Source organism: Molossus molossus, unplaced genomic scaffold (genome assembly GCF_014108415.1).
Source record: "Molossus molossus isolate mMolMol1 unplaced genomic scaffold, mMolMol1.p scaffold_m16_p_18, whole genome shotgun sequence".
NCBI lineage: Eukaryota > Metazoa > Chordata > Mammalia > Chiroptera > Molossidae > Molossus > Molossus molossus.
Genome location: NW_023425353.1, coordinates 56,275,146 through 56,301,049, shown reverse-complemented (window position 1 = coordinate 56,301,049; position 25,904 = coordinate 56,275,146). Strand labels below are relative to the sequence as shown.

Below are 25,904 nucleotides of genomic sequence, written 5' to 3'. Positions count from 1 at the left end.
CCAGATGCTGAACAGAGTAGAGGGCTACCTCACTGGGGTCATTTTAGATGCAGGACCCAGTTCCCCAAAATGATTCCTCTAAGTTGGACCACTCCCATAACACATTTATTAGGCCAGCAAGATGCCACCTTGGAATAAGACTAGGACTCGGGGACCAGCCTAGAAATCACCATAGTGCTCTGACTTACTGAGTCCCCAGCCTGATCTCTGCTCCACTTCCCTGCCGGGAGGTGACACCAATCTCTACTTCTCAGTCAAGGTGAAGTCCTCAGCTTCCTGCCCTGCCTCCTCTTACCTTCCTCTCCTCGCCCCCTGCATGCCTCCCCTTCACGCCAACTCCTCCACTCTGCCCCCCACTGAAACCCCAGTGTCCTCCCATCTCTCCCCTCACCGCCCCCCTCCCAGAGTCTGCTCCAAGTATCAATGACCAGCAGGACATACTGGCCACCTCCAGGGCACTTGTATTTTTGTCTGTTTTAAATTTTTTCTTTATTAATTTTTTTTTCTAGTAGAGAGAGATGGAAAAGGAGAAAGAGATAGAAACATCGATGAGAGGGAACATCGATTGGCCACCTACTACCTGCCCCTCACTGGGAATTTGGCCCACAACCTGGGCATGTGCCCTGGCCAGGAATCGAACTGGCAACCTCTTGGTGCCTGGGTCGATGCTCAACCACTGAGCCACACCGGCCGGGCAGGACACTTGTATTTTGAAAGCGGTTCGTGTATGAATTCAGAATGGGCATTCAAAAAGGCAGTGTCGCCAACAGGCTGAGTGTAGGCGGCAGCGGCACCGTGAGCCCAGGCCCCTCACAGCTGCTGCCCACGCCCCAGCCGACGTGCGTGCAGGCTGCAAACGGCTCACTTGCATCCTTCTCCAGAGCCTGTCCTCAGCTGAGGGGTCTCCTTGAAGGACGCTCACACCCTACCACACCCCGCAGCCAGACAATGGCTGACTAATTGGGGTACCAAAGGCCACCCCGACTCAAGCAGAGGACAACTCTGGTGTAATTTATGCTCCAGAGTTTTCCGTCTCAGGCTAGGCTAGACTTGAGCGGAGACCACATCCTCGCTCAGCCCCTTCCCCTTCCCTCATCCCCGCACAGGTTTCTCCCAAGACCACAGCCTCAATCGACCAGGAGAACCCGAGATCACATGGGAGAGGCTCCGGGAAAAACAGGGATGCCTTCGTAAGAAAGAATCACCACTTAACCGAACAACTGGCTGGACATCTCGAACCCCAAACACTTCTCTGTGGTTCTGTTTACGTCTAATATGCAGGGTGTGGGTCACTGATCGGCTTGTTTTCCCACAAGCTCAGGGCATTCAGAGAACTGTGCAGGGTGGGGCTGGCAGGTGGTTCCACAGCTTTGTCCCCACCCTGCACAGAAGTCTGGTTTAGCCCCAAAGACAGCTCTGTCTGATCTTCCCCAGGGTCCTGGATCTGTGGCAGTCTTGGGTGTTAAAGGAAGATTTATAACAGACTGGGGATCGCAGATGCCTTGCATATTTCCTGATGAACAGTCAGCATTGCGCATCGCCAGATGGCTCTGGGCAGACAGGCCAGTGAGCACAGAGTGAGCTCACAGGCTCACTCCCGCCTCGTGTGGCCTTGTGTGGCTCACACCCGACATCACTCGGAAGCCCCGCCACGCACTGGCACACGATGGAATCTGATCAGCGTCACGCGGGGTGGGTGGCCCACCTGCGCTCACAGGGCTCTGGCTCCCGGAGACACTTGGGTAGGACATTTTTAACTCAACCACCAAGTCTAGTAAGACAAAGTCCTCGCTTGTCCACCCCACTCGCTCCTCCACCAACACAACACTGAATGAGCACCTACTGTGTGCTGATCCACGCTCCGGAGACCGTGGAGGAACAGGGCACACGTTCAGGGGCCAAGCGGTCAGTTCACGACCTCCAAGGGATTCTGATTTCCTAATTGCTTGAGAATAGCCTTCCATGTGTTTAGATCATGTGGTTGTTAGAAGCAGCACCCAAATCACAGATTTCATCATTTTGCTGATCAGGAAAGGGAGGCTCAGAGAAGGGGGTGAGCCTTGGCCGAGGTTCCCCAGGCATGCCCCCTTGGGTGCCGGTTGTGGGCTTTAAGGTTCTGACCTGGTTCTTCTGGGCGATCTTTTGTCCCTTCTTCCAGCGGAGCACAGGTGTCAGGGCCGGCAGTTCCCTCTCCTCCTCTCTGGTCACGTGCTCCCCCAGGCTATAGGCGGCTTCGAACACGATCGGACTGATGACGTCCTGCACCCTCCGCTGCAACAATAAACAAACGCGCGTGAACTGCTAATACTGGCTGACATTTGCAGAGCGTTTCACGGTTTACAAAGACCTTCCGCATGAACTGCCCCATGTGATCCTCACCACCACCGCTGTGAGGTAGGATGTTATTATTTGCACATTTTCGATGAGGTAACTGAGGCCGGGAACAATTAAGGTCTTGTCCAAGGTCACTCTGCTAATGAGCGGGGGCTCCCCCACTCTACCTTGCTGTGGTGCTAAATCATCTTCTCTTTAGCATATGGAAAACATTACCTTACTCATCTTCCAAATATTCCTCTAAGCTAGTTGGCAGGCAGGGAAGCATTAGCACGCACCCTGCAGTGCTAACCCTTCGCGTCCGCGCTGTTTGGATGATCAAAGCTCCTCTACGTTGAGATAAATGTGGATTTTATGTTAGAAGAGGGCACTGAGGCCCTGACCAGAGTTGTTCAGTGGTTAGAGCTTTGGCCTGAGGACTGAGGGGTCACAGGTTCAATTCCTGGTCAAGGGCATGTACCTGGGTGGCAGGTTCCATCCCTGGCCCTGGTTGGGGTTGTGTGGGAGGCAACTAATCCATGTGTCTTTCTCACATCAATGTTTCTCTCCTCCACGCCCCCCCCCCCTTTCCTTCTATTCTCTCTAAAAGTCAATGGAAAAAATATCCTTGGGTGAGGATTTTTTTTTCTTTATTGATTTTAGAGAGAGGAAGGGGGAGGGAGAGAGAGTTAGAAACATCAATGAGAGAAGACATCGACTGACAGCCTTCTGCACATCCCCCACCGGGGACTGGGCCCACAACCTGGGCGCGTGCCCTGACCGGGAATTGAACCAGCGACCTCTTGGTGCAGGGTCGGCGCTAACCACTTGGCAACACCGGCTGGGCCTTGGGTGAGGATTAACAAAGAAGAAAGAAAAGGACATCGACAGGCCCAGGGTCTCCCCAGAGCTAGTCATCAATGGAGCTGGAAGAAAAGTCTGACCTTTGGCTTTGTGTTCTTTCCTTGGGAACCCAAGGACTCTGAGACCAAGGGAACGATAGGCTGACAGGTCAGGAAAGCAGAGGAAGGGAAGAAGCAATGGACACCTCTGAGGGGCCAGGTATGGTGCTAGGTTGCTAGAGGGACAAGCGGCACGCCCAAACCCTGTGGGCGAGGGCTCATCCTCCACTGTCCAATAAAGGGCCAAGGCCAAGTGCTCAGGGCACAAGGCTAGTAGGGATTCTGATTCACATCTTCAACCCTGGGCTTCTCGGCCTTTCCGTACAAGGTGCCGCTGCCTCCCAGGATCACACACTGGAGCAGCATCCTCCATGACGGGTTCCTCGACCCTCCGTTCCCCAGGAGGGAGGTCAATGAAAGGGTCTGTGATCAACTAAGTTGGGGGGACACCAGGTTACACAAAGGTAAAGAAGATTTTTGTTCTGTTTTGCTTGCTGTTTCTGTTTTTACTACAATGGCCTCTGAGAGAGAGCAGGGCAGTTCCAAGTTTATTGGGGGGCGGAACCCTGTGTTCCCTCAGAGCTCCTCGGGGTGTGGGTGTGGAGAAGAACACCCTCGGAGACACGGGAGGGCAGAGCAGGACCTCCAGGGGCTGCTCAGGAGAGGAGATGGCGCCACAGCCAGGGTGTGGGGAGGGGGAGACAGGTGGCCGTACCTGTGGCTGCTGAGCTGGGGGGCGTGGGGGGCAGGGCAAAGGGGCCTGGATGATTCTGGGGTGACCAGCAGATGATGTATATTTGTGTGCAGTGAGGAGGAAGACTTTAGATAAACTGCTTCCTCTTCAGATTTTAGGAGCAAATCTTTAATACCCATCCCTTTCAGGGAGCAAACACACCCTGGGATCCAGATCTCCTCTGCCTGCTGACTCCACTAAGCAGAATTTAAAGACGGTCAGGGATGTGGAAAATAACAAGTAAGCACAATCCTCATGTTTCTACAAATAAATGCTTTGGTGTTTCTTTAAGGCCAGCGATTTTAAGGGTTTGAATTGAAATCCTTTATGTTGAAATAAGTCAGTTGTGATGTTGCTATTCTTGGGGGACAGGTTGAATATGGGGGTGGGGTAGACAGAAGTACTTCACATTTCCTGGCTACCAAATGTATTCCAGAGACTGGGCCACGGCGTTTTCCTCCTTAGTCCACATAACCCCTGAGCTGGGAGATTACTGCTCCTCTTTCATAGATGATGAAACAGAGGCCTAGAAGCTGAATAAGCTGTGCTTCATCCTAAAGCTAGTAAGTGGGGGAACCAGACTTTTTCTTCTTTTTATTGTTGTTGAAAGTATTACAGATGTCCCCCTTTGTCCCCAATGACCTCCTCCTTCCTGCTCCCACCCCCTGCTCCCTTCCCCAGCCTAGTGTCCCTGTCGACTGGTTGTGCATATATGCATATACAGACTTGTTCTTAAAACCTGAAGCAAAACAACTTTTCTTGAAGTCCATAGAACACTATTTAAAAATGGTCCCAACTGCCCTGGCCAGTGTGGCTCAATGGTTGGAGTGTCAGCCAGCATAGGAAAGAGTTGTGGCTTTGATTCCCGGTCAAGGGCATGTACCCGGGTTGCAGGTTTGATCCCTGGCCCCTGTCAGGGCACATTCAGGAGGCAACCAATAGATGTGTCCCTCTCACATCAATGTCTCTCTCTCTCTCTCTCTCTCCCCCCCTTCCTCCCTCCCTTCCACTCTAAGAATCAATAGAAAAAATACCCCCGGGTGAGAATTAACAAGAAAAAAAAAGAAAGGAAAAAAAAATGATCCCAACTACTTTAGTTTCTAACATCGCCCCTAAAAATTACCGGTTTACTTAAGGGACGACAGCAGGGGGTTTGCGGGGGCGGGGGGGGGGCCACACACAATCATGGATGTAGATGGACGACAGCTGACAGCTGACAAAGGCTGGACGCGGGGCTGTGGGTAAAGGCGCAGCCATCCCAGGCGCGGCCGCGCTCACTCGGGATGAGTTCCGACATCTAGGGGCGCAGATGCTGTGCGCTGGCACTGATTACACAAACCTGTTTTAACTAAGAGCCTGAAAAACAGCTTCTTATTACACATCCCAGTAGCTCCGGGCAGAAGGCATCCAAACCGCGCCGAGCTGTGAGTGGAGGCAGAGGGAGGGGCAGAGGAGGGGACAGCGATTAGAAACACGCGGAGACCCACAGGCCAGCCCCTGCTCAGCTACACAGGCGGAGCAGCAGCCCCAGTCAGTGGTTTTCTCCTCGTGCTGGGAGGGCGGCTTCCCCAGCTCAGCGCTGCAATTAAGCGGAGGAGCTCCTGAGAGGAGGCGGCTTAGGGTTCTGGCATAGACCGTAATTGCTGACATTTTACTGCTAAAAAAAAAAAAAAATCAAAACTACAAACTGAAGCTTCTCAAGTTGAACAAACACTTATCCTGACAGGCTGAAAGGCAACCACGTCCGTTTTCCCGCTGCAAGTCTCCGGAGTCTCCTGCTTTGCAGACGGAAGGAGCCCGCCCCAGAACACCCAGACGGGTGGCGGCATTTGCGGCGGCTGAGGTTTTACGGGGAACTTAACATATGCTCCAGTGGAAGTTTATTGGGTGCTTACTTTATGCCCGGCAACATGCTGGCCCGAGGGACACAGAGATGAAGGGCTTTCAGGGAAACAGGCAAGCAGTGACGACCTCACGCCACAGGCGCAAGGGCAGAGGTGACTTTGGGGACACAGACGAGGGACACCTGACCTGGACTGAGGTTTGGCAGGTTTCCCGAGGAGGTGTCCCGGACCCAGTCATAAGACAGGAGAATATTAGAGAGCAGGTGGGAGGCATGGGGGGGGGGTCTACTGGGGTAGAAGGGACTTGAGGTGTCCAGCGGCTGCATGTGACCCCCAAGGTGGGAATGTTGGGCTTGTGGGCAGAAGTGGGAGACAGGAGGCTGAAGCAGAGACCAGATCTCAGAGGGACTTGCCGGTTGGGGTGACTGTACCCTACAATCTAGGGAGAGCTGGAGGGGGGCAGATGATGCAAAAGGCTGCAGCATAGAAACATCTCTCTGGTTTCTTGTATTGACAGGGGTGAGACTGGAGGCAGGACGGCCAGGAAGGACACCGGAGGAGGCTGTGTTCTAGAAAGATCCCTCCAGCCATAGCATGGAAATGGGTTGATGGGGGCAGGCCTGGGGACAAGCAGGCTACAGAGGAGGCTGCCACTGGGGTTCGGGGGACTGATCGTGAGGGCCTGGGCCAGGACACGGCAGTGGGGGTGGAGAAAGAAGGAGGGAGGTGAGGGAGATTCGGGAGGAAGAGATGACCGGAGCTGGTAACTGGATGTGGGGGATGAGAAAGAGTTATGTACGACACAGCCCAGTGTGGCTTGGGTAAGTTGACACACTGGTGCCACTCAACACCGTGGGGACCCTGGAGAAGGAACAGGTGTGCAGTGAGGGTAGGTGTGGACATACTGAACTTGGTTACAACACAGAAATCCCCTTCCTGTCTCCCAACTCAAACGCTACAAGAAAGGTACTTGAACGTACAGATTTGGGCCTAAAATTCCACACTTCATTTTCTCTCACACAGAAGTACTCCCCTGCCCCAATGTGCAGATCCCCCTTCCCTGGGCCTGGGTCGGACTGTGAATCCTCTGACTACCCCATGGGCTTCTCCACCCCTTTTCAGGGCCAGGCTGCGCCCTCCTTTGGACCACATCCTCCTCCTGCCTCAGATCAGCTCTCATGCGAGACATTCTTAAAAGGATGCCAGGGCCCGGCCTGGCGGGGTCTGCAGACAAGAGGGAGTGAGGAGCTCAGGGGAACCTCTGAGTCGCCATCCTAGGAACCCCGTTCCTTCTTGGCGAGCCTTGTCATTCGTTACCTTGCTCTGAAGATGAAACAGACGGAACTTAGATAGGAAGTCCAGCAGATGAGGCCCATGACCGGTAGGTGCCACCCACGCCAGGGCTTCTACTAGAGGAAGGGACACTCAGCTCTGTGACCCTGGGGTATCTAGGCAGTTGTCAGTCAGAAGCCCCAAAGTCTTTTGTCTCCTCTACTCTGTGGAACCAGGGAAGCTTTACTAGTAAATATAAAATCACCTGAAATCACGGGACCCCAACGGTCCGGCCAAGGGAAGGTCTGCTATTTGGGGGGAAGGTGACCAGATGCCCGCCCTCACGCCACAGCCCTAAATAAGCAGCACCTGGGTGCCATGCCCCCAACCAGCCATGTGACTCAGAAACCTACCTCCCAGCCACTGGCTTCAAGTGGAAGATGAAGGGTTTTCATCCTCCTGAGCTAACTAGCAACCACAGTGGTAAAGGAAATGAAAACAGGAAGGGCTGCCCTCACTTTAAATGGGCAAATAACACAGAAGGTCGGCAAATAAGCCACTAGCACTAAGCCAGATCACTGGTTTGGGAAAAACACAAAAACAACAACAGAAAACACCTCTAAGTGTTTTTCAAAGAGGCCTCAGTATTTTTTCTTTTTCAAATGTAGTCTTTTTTCTTTTTGGCCCCTTCCATCCCGTATTACTTCTCACTATTTCTCTGCCCTCCACACCCAACCCTACTTCTGCCCATGATCACTTTGTCGGCTTGCCTAAAAATGAGAAATCTTCCGACGTAAAACGCCTTCTCCTTTAGTTCTGTGATCACAATGATTAGAACAGTCGTTAAAATGGTACCGACAAGTTGAAAGTTCTCTGAAGCTTGAAGATTTGAGAAGAGCAAATAGGAACTTGCATTTCTAGCAATAACAGAACAGCGCTGAAAATCTGCCCTCTCAGAACGACTGGAAAAGCTGGGGCACGCGCACACGCTCACACACACACTCTCTCTCTCACACACACACTCACATTAAAAGGTATCAGACCTAACAAGACAGCCAGCACTTCAGAATCCAGGCTCCCACGGGGAAGGAGAGAACACCGCGGTTCCCCAGCGAGGAGCGGCCCTGTCCCCGAGCGGCTCACAGATTTGTCACCAGTATGGAATGAGAGGAGGAAACTGAACGGGAGCTGGTGACTACAAGGCCGAGTTCTCAGCCGCTGAAATGAGTTTCTGGCCATCGTACGAGTCCGTGAAGACACAATATACAGCTCAGGGCGAAGGCAGCCAGGACTCGAGGACCAAGAGCCCAAGGGAAGGGACGCACAGGGAGGCGAGTTCACTGGCACGTTCATGTCAAGGCACCTGCCGATTCCACAGCAGCAGGGGATGTGGGGCTGCGACACAGAGCAGAGGCAGTGGCCGGTGCTGGGAAGAGTGGATGCATGCATTTCGCTGCCGACTGCACACAGCAGGAGAGAAGACCAGGGATCCCCAAGGTAAGTCACCAGAAAATATTCAGATGGAGGCATAGAGGGGAAAACCGAGAGAACTCAGAATAAACAGAGAGACGTATGGACCATAGTAAAAGGAGTAACAAACTTGTAATAACACATGATAAATAACATTTATAATTATATAAAATACCTAGCACAATCACTATAACACTATGTTAGAAATAACTGGTGGCTATTATTATTTTTCCATAATCTTTTAAATGGCAACTTTGATATGAAAATCTGTAAAAAACACCCTATTGCAAAACAAATCCTTATCATGAACCGCACGTCACAAGAACCTACTTCCCATTTTACAGGAGAATTAACTGAGGCCAGCGTGGTTTCATTTAGACTCCTATAAATTAAAAAATAAATAAGAAAAAAATGTAAATGAAAACCAAGGAAGAAAATCCTAGAAATAACTTTTTTATAAAAATCCTCACCTGAGGATATGTTCCCATTTATCTTCGGATAGAGTGTGAGGGTGAGAGAGAGAGAGAGACACTGATGTGAGAGAGACACATCAACTGGTTGCCTCCTGCACAACCCTGACCGGGCTGGGGATTGAACGTGAAACCCAGGTACGTGCCCTTGATCAGAATCGAACCCGAGACCCTTCAGCCCATGGGCCGACGCTCTAACCACTGAGCCAAACCAGCCAGGGCACTTTTTAAAACTCTGTGAAAAGCACAAGTATGATAGTGTCCAGCGACAGTCTTCAGGAGACAGGATTACACGGGGAGGAGACAGCCTCATCTTCGGATGATGATGATAAACACCGACTAGACAGATCAGAAAGCAGCCGGCTTCAGAAACTTCAAACGCTCCGGCGTGAGAGCAGGAAATCAGCAGTGAGCAAATCAGTGTATCTTGTTTCTGGAAGTTTCTCAATGGGATTAGACATTTTAATTATGACAACATACCAGTTTATATTAATACCTTGTTATGGAAATGGATATCATCCCCGGTCCAACATGTCTGCCCCCCGGGCGAGCACCAGTCTCAGGAAGGGCTAGAGAGCCTCAGCTACGCGTCAATGGACACGGCGGCGTAAATTACCTGGGAAAACCTCATCACCTCACTGATGCTTTCTCCTCTTCAAAGATGAAGTGGCATCTAGCTGGATGCCTGGAAAATGGTTTTGTGTTTGAGTTTGTGTGTGTGTGGCGGGGAGGGCGTTGCTTACATGTACATGTTTGCATGTTTTGTGATGTTTGCTTTATTCCTTTTTCTCTGACCCATTCCAAAACAGGCGAGTGGGAGTTCAGACTTGACAGTTTGGAAACAATTTTCTAACAGCACACTGCATACATGTATAATGTTCCTTGCACAGATACTTGTTAATTACATGACAGATAATTAGACACATCATTTGACAGCTAAATGACACCAGCTGGAATGGGCCCCACATGGGGACTATCCAGCCCTTGGATAATCTAGTGCTCTCCCCTTCTCTTTTTAAAAATCCTCCCTCAAGGATTTTTCAATTTCTTTTTTCCATTTCTTTTCAGACAGAGTGGGAAGGAGGGAGGGAGAGGGAGAAAAAAGTCCACACATCGATTTGTTGCCTCCTGAATGACCCTAACCAGGGCTGGGACCGAAACACAAGTGAGGTACGTGCCCTTGACCAAAATCGAACCCAAGACTTTTTGGTCCGCAGGTTGTTGCTCTAACCACTGAATTATCTTCTGCCTTTTATCGCTTTCTTTCCTCGGCGCTAAGGACTTCCCTGACCTCAAGAACCAGATCATTTCACTCATATGTGGGATTAAAACTGAAAGCGACACATGAACACACAAGGAAAACAAACAAAAACTCATAGACACGGACGACGGTATGGTGGCCACCAGAGGGAAGGGAGTGGGACGCAGGCAAGGACAAAGGGGTCAGATATATGGTGACGGAAGAAGATTCGACTTTGGGTGGTGGGCACACAATGCAATGTACAGATGATGTATCATGGCATTGTAAACTTTAAACCTACATAATCTTGTTAACCGATATCACCCCAATACATTTAATTTAAAAAAAAAAAGAAAAAGAACGTTTCTGAAGGTGGGCTAGATCTTAGCATCGAATACATTTATTGTGAGAATGTTTCCCACCCTCAACACCTGCCTGAAACTCTGTCGTTACATTGTTGGCAATGTGGGGGGTGAGGAGATGGGCTTGCTGTGGGGTGAGCTGGCTCACTAGGGGGACTGGCCGAGGGACTGGATCTCAGCTCTGTTTTGAGCTCCCCATGCCTCTTGGACAATGCTGAGCATACTCTTGTCTGAAAGAGGGCAGTGTGGCAGCGGTGGCCAGGACACAGCACTCAGGAGAAGACCCTGGTGACAGGTATGAGTATGGGGGTGGGGAGGTGGTTGACCCTCCAGAGGAACTTCACCTGGACTGCCTTCAGCCGATGTGTGCCAGGCAACAGGTTAAGCAGAGGGAAGCAAAGAGGAGGGAGGATGCAGGCAGGAAGGTGTGAGCAAAAAGATGCAGAGAAGGTGCCCATTCACTGACCAAGGGGACCTGATGACAGGGAATTGCTTCTGACCCAGAGTGGGCTAGGAGTGGAGTGTCAAGTCCCCGGAGAGCAGGTGACCTGGAAGAAAATCTAGAAATGCAGCAGGTTGATGGGGGATGGAATGAGGGCCACTGTGTCTGTTGGTGGAAATAATATGGAGGCTGAATAGACAACGGCTTGTCTGAGGACTGGGAGCAACAGACGAGGTGGAAAGCAAGGACTTCGGCATCAGACAGCCCTAGGTCTGAGGGAGTCCCCGCGCCATCTCTTACTAACCCTGTGACGCTGGTCACTTAATCTCTTGGGACCTGCTCTCTCAGATGTGAAACTGGTCGACAGCATCTATTTTGCATGACTGTTGTGAAGATCAGAGATGACAGATGTCAAGCACCTTGGAGAGCTCCTGGTACTCAGCAAAAGTTAGCTACATCATCCTTATGATTGTCATCAGCATCACCACCACCACCACCACCTAACAAGTGTCTGTGGATCAAGATCACAGGATGAGGGGTAGGGAGGGGCTATAGGCAGGGCAGGAACACAGATGGGAACCAGGTCACAGGACCTCAGAAACCTTGGTTGAATGGAAGCATCACCCAGGAAGTTTTATGCCCACCCCCATCCCTTCCCAATAGCTAAGACTGACTGGCATGGGGGTGCCAAGGGGGTACCCCTTGCCTCAAGGTGGAATTCCTCCGTAGGGCACTTCCTGCCCCAGAGCTCCTGTGGGCTCAGGCTGAGGCTGGCCTGCAGTGAGACGCCATCCTGTTCACACAGTAACTAGGTAATGCCAAAAGAATCATGGCAGCACAAACCCATACTTACATACACATGCCACAGATAATTAAAATGTGGACTCGGAGGTAGGGAGAAACACAGTTCCTATTTGCTCAACACCTAACCTGAACCCTTTGCACGCCCAAGGGGACTCCTGTGTGAGCCCCTAAGGCCTCCACAATAGAGATGAAAACCCTCAGGGCCAAAGAGGTGAAGGGACTCCCCAAGGTCACAAAGCCAGTATCCCTCTTCCCTCTGCACCCCGAGACTCTATGAAGGAGTGAGAATGCAGCAGGGATCACAGAGGGAAGCTGCAGCCAACGAAGTCTCTGAACCAAGGCGAGGAGGGACGCCCCCCACAGCCCCGTGGGTCCTGGGGATCCCACACTGCTCCTGGGAAGGAAATGTGGGAGAAGGCCGCACTCTGAGAGATGCAAACGGTCCCAAAAGGGACCCAATCAGGCCCCGAGAGCTTCCAGGGGATGTTGGTCTGCAGGCAACAACCCCTCCTGTTCGGACTCTGATTTGCACGACCAGCACTGAGTGCGTGGTGTATTGTGTCATGCCTGTCCTTGTGCCTGTCTCTACCACCAAACTGTGAGATGACAGAGGCATGAGGGGCAGAAATCAGACTCTCAAGGCAGCTTATTCCACATCAGCTTTGACTTCTGTTTTTAAAGCTACACCCATCAGGAGATGCCCATCTGTAGCAGTCTTGTTAGCGCCCTGCCCAGATGCCCTTTGCCAGCTGGCGCATCCCTCTCCTAGCTGCTACAGGCATTGGCTACTAACAGCCCACATCTACACCCTACACTGCCCTTGGCTGATGGGAACCATTCCTCCAGAGATGCCTGCAGGTGATGCCCTGTGAGAGGCAGAAATGCAAGATGAGCCCCAACGGCCCATGCCCTGTACAACCCATCCCCTCCCCTTGAGGGTGGGAAGGACTGTAAATATGACAGGTGTTACTCCTGTGATTATGTTACATTGTATATGGCAATAGTAAAGGGATTCTGCAGATGTAAATAAGGTCCCCAAATCAGCTGAATTTGAGTTCATCAAAAGAGGTATTATCTGGGTGGACCTACTCAGGCTAAAGAGGGCTTAGGTCTTCTCCAAACTAAGGGATATGATGCAGGAGAGACACTCTACTCTCCTGTTGACCTTGAAGAAGCAAGACACCGTGGACTCCAGAGCTGCAAAGTCATGAATTCTACCCCCACCACATAAATCTAGAAGAAGACCCTAAGCTTCAGATGAGACGTGGCTGACACCTGGATTGTAGCTTTGAGGCCCTAAGCAGAGGACCCAGACTTCTGATGCACAAAAACTGAGGTAATAAACATGTGTTGTTTTAAGCTGCTAAATTTGCAATTTTTCATGTAACATAGTAAACTAATACATACCCCCCTCCCTGCTCGCTGATCACAGCCCATCCCACTGGCCACTGGGTGAATAGCTCTATGGTGTGTCAGCCCCTAGTGCTCCTTCCTGGGATCAGGCTGAGGCTAGACTTTTCCTGAGACCACAGCCTTTCCCCTGCCCCATGCCATTTCCCTCTCTCCTGCCAACACTGCCCCAGTAAACCCCTGGCAGAAACCCCTATCTCCAAGTCTGCTTCTAGGGAACCGGGTGCAAGATTCCGTGTCACGAAGTCCACGCTGAATCTGTCGCCTGCAGTGTCCTTAAGGAAGTGAGAAAAGCTAGATAAAGTGCCAGGATGACCAGAGCTCGTGTCCGACCAAAATACAAGCCAGTGCACGTCAATATTGGGGAGGTGTGGGGACTGCACGCAGACTATCATTTTGACCGTTACTCTCCACTACTTTCAACTCATACAGTTTTCCTTTGCCCTGCTTTTATTTATTTTCAAAAAGAACAACTAACACTCCATAAATACATCTTAGGGTTCAGGGGTGGATCACAGATACCCACCAGCCCCAGGGCTCCATCAGGAAACTCTTTGTATATTTTAGAGCTGTTCACGGGAGCACCTTTGTGTCCAGCACACCAAGCACCAAGTTTCACAAAGTGCAGAGAGAGAAGGGCTGGGACTTGGACTCTCACAAAGTTAATAATGAGCTTCTCAACCCTGAAGAGTCAATGATCCATTACCGCACGTCACGTCAACGATAGACTTCCTCGTTTGTTTTTTTTACTACTTTCAACCAAAATTTTCTCTTAAACCAGAGGTTATGAGTCTGCAATTGAGAGGGTCTGTAAACTTGGATAGAGGGGGAAAAAATGTACTTCTTTATTTTTATTAACCTCTCGCTGAAATTTAGCATTTCCTTTCATCATAAGTGTAGGCAGCAAACCACAGAACTATCAGAAATACCTGTGACTCTGTCCTCAGCAGAAATCTGAGCTGTTTCCACATCATATTACAGTTGTAGAGTCCTTGAAATACAGTGTATGCTCCTTAGTATTTCAAAATTCCGGATCTCATTACTTAATGCATTAATAAAAAAAAATGGTATATTACGAAGTCACAAATGTGGGGTTTCTTTTTAACATTCTGATAGCTGAATTTCAACATAATTGGTTTCTTTGTAATTTTATGTATTTTTATCTTATGCACTTAGAAACATCCGGGGGGGAGAGGGGGGGCAGAAGCTTCTCTCAATTGCCAAAGGGACCCATGTGTAAAAACAGTAATGAACTCTTGTCCTAATGGTCAATGATATGATGAGGGGGTCCATCCTGTGGTTTTTTAAATGCTTCAAGATATACTTCAAAAAGTTCAGAAAGAATCATTATGTTGTTTCAGTCTTCATCGGTTGTATGAACTCACTGGTCTCAGCAGTTAAAAATATACCATCCATTACGTTTTATGACAGGTTCAAGGCCTGAGCTCAAAATCACCCCAGGGCCCCTGGGGTTTTAAGAATTTGGTCCTGGATGGATATTTCGGGCCAGGGTAGAAGCAATGCTGCTTGGATGCTGACAGTTATATGAAAGCATCTGTCTCCCTGTGTGAGCCCTTAGGAGGGTAACAGTGGAGAGACAGGGCTCTCGGGGCCACATATAGAGTTCACTACTTTTACAAAAAGATCCCTGACCTTCCCAGGGCAGGCCTGTGGCTTCACGAGCCCTGGGAGGGTATCTAGAAAGCTGAGACGCTTGCCCTAGACCGCAGTGGTGTGTGAAAATCCTGAACCGTGACCGAAATAAACCCCGTAAGATTTCTGAGTTACTCAAACCACAGTGAGCCTAGCTGCTCAGTTTGGGGACTAACTGAACCAGTACAATTGCTTTGAATGATTTGCTGCTTAGCAAGTGAGGAAAATAGCTCCCCTCAAAGCTGTAATAAAACAAGGTCATTAAAATTCCAGTGACTTTCATCAAAACTTTTTCACTCCTTGGTCTCTTCCATTCTCCTTCCCGCCACTCGGCTCCCACTGGTTTTGACAAGATCACCAACAGCTGTTGTGCTGTTGATTCAATGGATACCCTCTCTCTGTCCTCATTTTTTTTTTTATCCTCACCCAAGGACATTTTTCCATATTTTGTGCAGATAGGGAGGGAGGGAGGGAGGAAGGGAGAGAGAGAGAGAGAGAGGAAGGGGGAGAGGGAGAGGGAGGGGGAGGGGAGGGGGAGGGGGAGGGGGAGAGGGAGAGGGACAGGGAGAGGGAGAGGGAGAGGGAGAGGGAGAGGGAGAGGGAGAGGGAGAGGGAGAGGGAGAGGGAGAGGGAGAGGGAGAGGGAGAGGAACATCGACATGAAAGGGACACATCGAGTGGCTGCCACCCGCACAACCCAACCTGGGCCGGGGACAAACTGCAACCGAGGTACATGCCCTTAGCGGGAACTGAACCCGGGTCTCTCTGGACCACAGGCCGAAGCTCTAACCGCTGAGCAAAACCGGCCAGGGCTGTCCTCATCTTTCTTGAACCCCACAGGCAATCCTTATGGTTGAATCTCTTCTTCTTGCAGCTCATCCTTCCTTGATTCCCCCAGGGGGTAGCTTACTCCCCTCTGTTCCTTGTCTTTCTGAGCTGATATCTAAAGCAATGCATGGCATTTATTGGTTGACATATCCCCACCACCGCCAATACCACCAAACTAGACTGGACTCTATGGGAGCAGAGGCCAGCCTTTAGCACAGTTCACAGTGGAGAGTAGACACACTCAATAACATCTACTGAGATGTATATGAATTGAAATGGGCATTCATCCAAAAAGGAAGGCTTTGGTGAACTTGAGATCACCACTCTTAAGAAAGGTGGTTTTATGGGTCAGACCAATCCTACACCAACAGTCAGTGCACAATATACACATAAACATCTTAGTAAACATTTACCTAAAGCTTTTTCCTTGCTCTACCATTACTCCCTTTCAGAGAGAGAGAGAGAATCTCACAACTCTTGGCTACTTTTCTTTCCAAATCTTCCCACCGTCTTAACCTTGGCTATTTTAAGCACCTGTAAACGCAAATGAAACAATGTCATACCTATCTACAAAAACCTTACTAAACCACTTAATAAATATCATTTATTATACCTCTTAGCTAGAGTTTTTGGGTTTACTGGGTACTGTCAGATCCTAATCTAATGAAAGGAGACAGACACTGGGTTCCTAGTGGTGGGAAAAAGTTGGAACACTGGCAAATGGATGCTCTGAGTGAACTCTGCTTTCACTTCAGTCCCTTCAACATTGCACCTGTCACATCTGAATTCAACTGACACTGATCAGTCATCAGTGCTCTGGACCAGGCCCCGTGCTTTCATAGACTGACTGGTATAATCTCACCACAGGTATTCTTTTCCCCCAAGTGGTGAAACTCAGGTTTGGACAAATTAATTCGGTGTATGTACCATTTCAAAGTTGATTGATATGATCGCAAGAGACTGTTAAAATTGTCAGGAATCACAGCAGAATTCTCTGAACTATCATTACATTTCTGGAATCTTTGCAAGTAGATAATAAAAAGAATGTGTATCATAACTACCTCTCAGTTCCCCTCTTCTGTTTGGGTGGGCCTTGTTTCCTTTCTCACCTGGCCACTAGATGGAAACCAGGTGCAAACCTATGAGATTTAATTAAACAATTTACAAAATGAAAAAAAAAAAAAAATCATCTTCCTTTTGGGTTAAACATCCCTGCCTTAAAGAATTTGAAATCTATCAGAAAAAGAAATAAAGAAAATAGCATTTAAAACAGCATTTTAAAAACCACAATAAAATACTTAGAAATAAATTTAACCAAGGAGGTGAAAGATCTATAAGATATTTGATGAAAAAAAAACTGAAGACAAAATAAAAATATCCTGTGTTCATGGACTGGAAAAATGAATATTGTTAAAATGGCCATACTGCCCAAAACCATCTATAGCTCCAATGTGATCTCTATCAAAATTATAACAGCATTTTCTAAAAAATGGGAAAAACAATCCTAAAATCTCTATGGAGCCACAAAAAACCCTGAACAGCCAAAGCAATCTTGAGAAAGAACAAAGTTAGAGGTATTGCACTTGCCAATTTTAAATTACACTATGAAGCTATAGTAATCAAAACGGGTTAGCACTGGCATGAAAACAGATACATAGACCAATGGAACAGAGTTGAGAGCCCAGAAACAAACCATGCATATGTGATCAACTAATATTTGACATGGGAGCCAAGAATACTCAATGGGGAAAAGACAGTCTCTTCAAGCAGTGGTGTTGGGATCACTGGATATCCATATGCAAAGGTATAAAACTCGATCCCTATCTTATACCACTCACAAAAACAAACTCTAAGTGGATTAAGATCTGAAATGGTAAAACTCCTAGAAGAAATCACAGGAGAAAAGCTCCTTGACATTGGTCTTGGCAATAATTTTTTTTTTATTTGATACCTAAAGCACAAGCAACAAAAGCAGAAATTAAAAAATGGACTACATTAAACTAAAAAGCTTCTGCACAGAAATAAAAAAGGTAGGGGTCAGCAAAATGAATGAGAGAATATTTGCAAATCGTATATAGAATAGGGGTTAATATCCAAAATATATAAGAAATTCATACAACTAAAAAAGAACAAAAACAGAAACAAATGGCTGTTGTTTTATGCTATTAAGTTTAAGGTGGTCTGTTACATAGGAGTACATAACTGTAATACCTATATTTTGTGATTCATAGTTATTTACAAGTGTCATGGGAGAGATCATGTCATTCTTTGATAAATCTTCCACAAGAATTTTTTATTTGGCACAAGAATGTGCACATAGATGTTAAATAACTCTCATTCAGTCATTCACCAAACGTGTATTTTAAATGCCCTCTGCATAGGGCAGAGTGCAGTTGGGATCACAAAGATGAACAAGGTATCATTTTACCTCATAGGGGAGCTTACACACATTCTTTTGATGGAGACAAGACCTGTTTACAAATACTTCCAACACAAACCTAGAAAGACACAAAGTGTTATGAAAATTCATGGCAAGAAGAAATCTTTCCCTATCAAAATAAAGACTGAGAGGAGTATTTGGTAGGAGGGAGTTTGTGAGTGTGTGGGACATGAAGGTGGGCTGTGTGACAGTGAGTGACTGTGTGGACAGTCTGGACGAAACAGAGGCAGAAAAGCCCAGGGCACACCCTGCCTCTCAGAAAGCACAGGGAAAGGAGTGATCCTACGGTCCAGTGAAGAATTTTTTGCTCCGTGGATAAAAAGGAAGGTGTAACGCCATTTACCCTGAGATAGTCACAAATTTAAGGGATGCCGACCTACTTCTTCTTCTTCTTTTTTAAAAATTTATTTCCTTTATTGATTTTAGAGAAAGAGGAAGTGAGAGGGAGAGATAGGAACATCGATGAGCGAGAACATTGATTGGCCACCTCCTGCATGCCCCCCACTGGAGATCGGGCCCACAACCTGGGCATGTGTCCTGACCAGGAATCGAACCAGTGAACTCTTGGTGCATGGGTCAACACTCAACCACTGAGCCACACTGGCCGGACCTAACCTACTTCTCAGTGCAGCATGTCTCCGAGGGCAAAGGTAGACTCTGGTCCCAAGAACTTGAATATATGGAGCCCATCTCTCTGCCTAGCCCCCCAGCTCCCCTTAAGACAGACAATATCCGGATTTACAGACTCCACTTCAAGGACTACCCTAATCTAAAGTTTCAATGAAAACCTCAAACAAACAAACAAAATATCCTCTAGACTTATAAAACACACCATAAAAGACTTGGCCCCACTAACTATATAAAACCGTATTTATGTCTTCAATGTCATGTCACTGAAAAGTCCAGCAGAAGCCTTTCAATGGAGCAGGGACGTGTCTCCAGGAACTCTCAAAGCAGCACTATCTGCACCAGGACAAGCTTGTCTAAAATGATTTGTAGGTACCCACAGACTAGCTGGGGCCCAAGGACAAACCCGTCTGAAATGATTCACGCAGTTCCGTGAATTATCGGGAGTCCGGGAACCACATTCTTGACATAACGAGGGCCAACGATGATGAAAGGCGTTTGTTTGTTTTGTAAGTCTTGGTTGGTTGAGCCATTTTCCACTAACTCTCGGCCTGTTTGCATTGCTATTCCATATAGTCAATTAAAAAACAACAACGAGGAGGAGAAAAAGGAAAAACAGTTAACACTTTGTGGTATTCACCTTCAAAGACATTGTCCCAAATCCTTGTGTGAACAGAAAGAGCCGAATGTTGTGTTCCTGAAACAGCCCTGGTGCTGCTGCGTTTACGGCCTCTTTGATCTCAACGATTTCAGTGGGTAAGTTAATAACACTTCTTATTGGAAAGGGAAACATAAAGGACTGGGGCTCCCCAATCAAGGGAAATTTGGCCATAACTTTTAAAAGCATATTCTGGAAATACAGCCATAAAGAGCTTGAGGATCTCCCCCCACACCCCCAAACCACCTGTTTATAAGCAGATCAGCTCCAACACGGGGCGTGAACAATGCCGGGACACGTAGAGAGAGCCACGGCTGCGGTCCAGATAATTACCCGCAATCGGGAGTCCCCGCTTGGCTTTCCCGTGCCTGGCCCCCCCGCAGGGATAAAAACAGCTCTCGGAATGACCACCAGTGGTGAACACAGGGCTACCCCAAATTAACAATGGTTCCTAAATTTTTTCAAAAAAAGAACCAGCAGGCCTGTTACAGGACCACATCTGCCAGGGCTCCGGCCTCCCGGACGTCACTCCCAGGCCTGGGCTATTTCTGGGACCCATGATATTGTTTCTCCCCGATTCCATGGGCTTTGCATACCTCATTACTATGGTAGATGGCACCACTTTTCACCCCTTTCTTTCCTGAAAAGTTGTGTTCTAAATCTGTATCATGCAAAAAACAAAAACAGAGCTGCTCTCCATAGAACATGCATCCGTCACCGTTCACGTGACAGTTGCTACGCAGAATAAAAACAGTCCCCCGTGCGCTGGATGCTGGTCTCAGTTTGAAGGCAGGAGTTGCCCGGACACCGAATTCCAGAACGGGTGGGAATCAGTGCCATTCGCAGCTGACCCCAGGCTCCCAGGAAGCTCGGTCACATCACATCGTCCCTTCCTCACCTACAGACTGAAAAGGACAATGCTGGGCCCATTTTCTGTCCTCTCCCTATTTCTCCCTCTGCACCAGAATAACCTTCAACGGCTCCCTCTATGGACAGGTGAGCTACCCAATGTCTGACCATGAATCCAGGTGTCTCCTGACCCTGGAGAGCAAGGCTAGCTCATCCACCCACCCACACGCCTGCCCTGGAGCCAAGGCCTCCTGAGGACACTCGTGTTCCTAAGGATGTGGGCAAATACCAAGTGTTCGTTAGGCCTTGCTGTTGTTACGGCCCCCACACTGTGGTCATCAGCCACCAGAAATCTGTCACATAGTCCGGAAGTGGGCATGTACCTCAAAACCCCTGACTTTCAAGGGCCTATGCCAGTGGGGACAATATTAAACAAATGTCCTCCCCGGGACTGGCTGTCCTCCACAGCCACCACTGGGGACACAAAGAGACCAAACACAGGAAGCCAGAGCTCGGAGCAGCGCCGTCCACAGACAGCTTTCTCAACGGTCCTCCCCAGCATCGTGTTGCATCACCACATGGGCAGTCAGGAGACAGTGAGAAGGCAATGCGACCCCCTGTAACTGTCCAACAACAAGGAGGTGTCACAGCAGTCCCCAAGCACAGAAGACACAAGTGCTGGTGAGGATCTCAGAGGCTGTGAGGGGGTCTGAGCTCACAGATTCACAGAACCCGGGGGGCTCAGAGGAGCACTCCCAGGAGAAAACAGTTTCCTCTGGGACTGCACTGTGAACACAGAAGCCACTGGCCACATGTGGCCATCTAAACTGTAACTAATTAAAGTACAATACAATTTACAGTTCAGCTCTTCAGCGCCTCTCGAGTGCTCAGCCAGCGGCCACCGCGCTGAGCAGGGCACATGGAGAAGGTCCCTGCCGCCGTAGCACCCTCCAGCAGACACTTTTAAATTGGTCTCTCTGGGAACCCCGAGACCCTCTTGGATGCGGGGCAGCAAATCTCAGCATCTGCTCGGGGCTGCAACAGAAAATTGCATTTGAAACAGGATATTTCCTTGTAACTGAAGGATTCCGAATGGCCCAAACTCACGATGAAAAATGGACCTGCTGTGTTCAAAGCCAAAATAAGTATCATGTGACTTTACCCTGAGAACGCTGAGGTTCTTGGGGGGCAAGAACATAGCAACCCACTGGACCAGGGGATAGTGATGGCCCATTAGCACTAATTGGGTGCTAAGAGCACGTGGTCCCCGGTCAGCGGGGAGGTTTAAGCATTCTCATATTCGCAGCACATCACACCTACACAGTTTATCCCACTCACACATCACCCACATTTGGTGACCAGAGACGCGAAGCTAAAATAGAAACTCAACCATTCCAAGCTATTACCCCAGCAAATGACTCCATATAAATGACCACACCATGTGACTTTTAACCAGTGGCCCTCCCTCAGAGAGACACTGAGGGCAGTCAAGAAACAAAAGCATCTCTTTCAGCCTCAGGCTGTAATGAAATGCTGCACACGTTGGGCAGCTGAGTGATTTTTCCAACTTTGCAGGGGTCCGCCTCCTTTCAATATGAATCATATTATTGCTCAGATAAGCATATGGTCCAGGTTTATAGAGGCCTTTATGAATCCTTATTCCTTCCAGAAACCACATGAGAAAATGCTCACCCCGATTTTATTAGGGGTGAATGCCAGAGACATTAGGAGAGCTGCCCCAGATCGCGCGGTCACAAAGCGGCAGAGGCAGGCCAGCCCACACGCCAGCTCGGCACACACGGCGACCTCTTGCCTGACCAGCCACACGCGCCTCCTCTCTGGCTCCCTGCTTGCTCTCCTGTCCGTTCTCCATGCGAGACCCAGGGTAATCTCCTGGAAACACAAGTAGAACCATACACCCGCTTCCTCAACCCCTCACCAGCTTCCCACTGGCTCAGATCATTAAACCCACTCACTGAGTGTAGCCCACCAGGCCCCTCGGGAGCGGGCTGTGTAGACATCGCCACCATCACCTCCTCCCGCCGTCTTCCTCATCCACCACACTCTAACCACGCGGCCCCTTGAGGCCCCTCTGAACGCCCACTCCTGCCTCTAGGCTGCCACATTTGCTGTTCCCTCTGCCTCTAATGCTTTTCCCCCAATGCTGAGCATGGCTGACCCCTTCTCTCTGGACCACAGGCCGACACTCTAACCGCTGAGCCAAACCGGCCAGGGCGGCTGACCCCTTCTCAAACATTTCACCCTGGTCCCCTCATGGCACCGATTCCAATCAATGTCTACTATTTGGTTACTACACGTTTACTTTGTAGCATTCCCATTAGGCAGTCAGCTCAGAGAAGAGCAATCGGGTTTCTTTCATCGGCCTCTGAACACCCAGCCCAGAAAAAGGCTCAGTCAATGAGCTGAACAAGTGAACGACCCGCTGGGCAACGGGATGCTTTCTCGCCCCTGCCGACGGGCCTCGGTGCGTCCTGGGCGGGACCAGGAGACCTCTCCCAACGTCCGAGAACCTCTGCACAAGTGCCCTCGACTTTCCGAAACTAACTCTCCTTCAGGGTTTTAAAGGAGCGGAGTGAGAAATACTGAACTCGACCGAGCACATCTGCCAAAAACGACACGTCGGGTTGCTGCTCCACAGCGAGGCAAGAAGAGAGGAGAGATTGAGGAAAGATGAATTGCAACTAGAGGCTGGGCAGAACTGCAGTCACCTGTGACTTCTACACCGTTCCCAAAAGCCACACAAAGCCCTCAGTGTGAACCCCTCTGGCTCAACATTCGCTTCTACAAACAAGGTTTTCCTAAGTGTTCAGCGCGTGCTTGACTCTCACAAGGAAGCCGTTTTTTGCTACCGTCCAGGTACACGTGATAGGAAAATACATAGATTTCCATGAATTCCTTCTGACATACACCAGAAGATAAGGCTTCACTTCCAGTAAATCTGCTTCCAGAATCCACCTGACGACTGGAATGTTCTACCCCTGTAACTGAGTTTAACACAAAGTGGTAGGGAGTACAGAAAACTAGGAAAGACTGATTAAATGGCAGATTCAACTCCTTATCGTTTATTTAACGTCTCTCTAGGCTAACTGTTATCTACCCCTGGCTGTCACCTTCTCTCTATTCCTTCTCCATTGAAGTCTCAGAAACTTTAGTGAGTCCAGATGTCTCAGAAAATAAGCACAGCAGATGGGGTGTGATCTGGGAGGGGAGGGGAAGAACCGCAAAATTTTCTTAAAACCCAATCAGTTTTCTTTCTGAGAAAAATGCCTGCCCATCTGTATCCCCTGTCCAGTTCCTGGCGAAACACGGTCAGCTCCGGCCCAGACCTAAGGAAACCCAAGCAGTTAGGATGTGGCTTGGACACACTTCAGATCAGGTTTTCTGCCCTGGCCAGTGTGGCTCAGCAGTTAAGAGTGTGGGCCCGCAGACCCAAAGATTGTGGGTTCAATCCCCGACCACCGTGGGGGTCGTGTGGGAGGCAACCAATCCATGTGTCTCTCTCACATTGATGTTTCTCTCTCTCTCTCTCCTCTCTCCCTTCTACTCTATCTTAAAATAAAATCAATAGAAAAATGTTCTCGGGCCCTGGCTGGTTTGGCTCAGCAGTAGAGTGTCTGCCTGCAAACCAATGAGTCGCGGGTTCGATTCTGACCAAGGGCACGTACCTCGGTTGCAGTTTGTCCCGGGCCCTGATCAGTGTCGTGCAGGAGGCAACCAATCGATGTTTTTCTTTCTCTCTCTCCCTTTCTCTCCTCCTCTCTCCTTCCCACTCTGTCTGAAGATAAATAGAAAAATATCCTCGGGTGAGAGTTAACAACAACAAAATCAGGTATGTTCCTGATCCTTGTATACAGAACTGAGCCCCATCCCAACAAGACAAAATAATGGCAGCATGAGGTGGTGGTCAGAAAACCCAGGTTTGAACCCTTCATCCCTGATACTTGCATAAGGAACGCAGCCTCTCTGAGCCTCAGTCCCCTCCCCTGGCAGCGGAGGAGATACTGCATGGACCTGTCCCTCACGGTGACGGGCACACCAGGTGGAGGAGCCATCACAACATCCTCGGGGAAGCAAAGTCTCCTGTCGCATGTCGCCTTGTCAGTTACTAAGAGAATCCCAGACGTTTCCAAGAAGAAAGCTCAGAAAAGCTCCAGTTAAAACCTCACAGTACCCCTTAATTGTCAGGCAACACCACACATCACTTTCCACGATGATCGCATAACTGGATCTTGGCACTAGGCGGGGGAAATACTGAGCAACATAAACCCCACTTAACGAGGCCCAGAACCTCTCGGATACTGAGCGCCTGGAATATGTGATTCTCCGTGAAGTAATGAGGGAGCTGGAAGGCTGGGTCAGGCTGGAGAGTGCTTTCGCGCCTTCGACTGCATCCAAATCATCACATCGCGGGGCCGGGGTGAGACACCCCACATGGGAAGCGGGTGATCCACAGAGAAATCCTAGGATGGGTGTTTCACTCAGGAGAGCATTAGCGAATGGCTGAAATGAGGGCCTTTGAAGTAATACGAACCTTTGCCCCAGCTCTGCCAAAAAGTGGCTGTGTGGACTGGCACACATTCTTTGCCCTCTAAACCTCAGTTTCCTCCTTGGCAAAATGGTGGTCCTGGTGGTACCATGACACAGAGTGTTGGTTTTGCTTAAATGGGATAATGCACACAAAACACCCGGCATCAAGCAAGGTCTCAGTAAATACAAAACACCATTGCTGAGAGAGACTTATTTACAATGACAGCTTGAATCCATTGACTGTGTAACTGACCTCACTTGGAAATGGCCAAGAAATGCGCAAAACTAGAAAAGCATGCCTGATTTAATAAGAGTAAATGGAAGAATTCAAATAAAAAAGAATCTAAGTCTTAATACAAAATTCCTCATCTAATGAAAGAAGATAGCATTTCAGGAGAGCCAGGAACTTACTTTGAACTATATTTTTACAAACACGATGATGGATGGGTAGGTGTGTGATAAAGCAAATATAGTGAAATGTTAATTGTAGAATCAAAGTGGTGAGGACAGCCCTGGCTGGTTTGGCTCAGCGGTTAGAGCAGTGGCCTGTGGACCAAAGAGTACTGGGTTCGATTCCAGCCAAGGGCATGTTCCTCAGTTATGGTTCATCCCCGCCCTGGTTGGGGTCGTGCAGGTGGCAACCAATTGATGTGTCCCTCTCATGTCAAAGTTTCTTTCTCTTTCTCTCTCTTCCTCCTGCTCTATCTGAAGATCAATGGAAAAATATCCTTGGGTGAGGATTAAAAGAAAGTGGTGAGTACAGTTGACCCCTGAACAACATGGGAGTTAGGGACACTGAACCCCGCACCCCGTGCAATAGAAGAAAATGTGTATAACTTTTGACTCCCAAAAAACTTAACTACTGAATCCTTACTGATAACAGAGTTAACACATATTTTTAGATTATATGTATTATATACTGTATTCTTATATAAAGTAAGCTAGTGAAAAGAAAATATTAAGAAAATCACAAGAGAAAATACACTTACAGTATTTTGAAAAAAAATGTATTATTATTGAAAAAACTCTGCATGTAAAGG

At 48.8% G+C, this 25,904-nt stretch overlaps 1 protein-coding gene across 1 annotated transcript in view; it reads right to left on the bottom strand.

Annotated features, from left to right (window-relative positions):
• ITGA9 (integrin subunit alpha 9) overlaps positions 1 to 25,904 on the bottom strand; it is a 288,355-nt gene that overhangs the window by 135,520 nt on the left and 126,931 nt on the right. Inside the window, exon 16 of the mRNA XM_036267254.1 lies at positions 2,122 to 2,271. Within this exon, the coding sequence (XP_036123147.1) occupies positions 2,122 to 2,271 (150 nt within the window). The remainder of the gene's footprint in view (positions 1 to 2,121; positions 2,272 to 25,904) is intronic.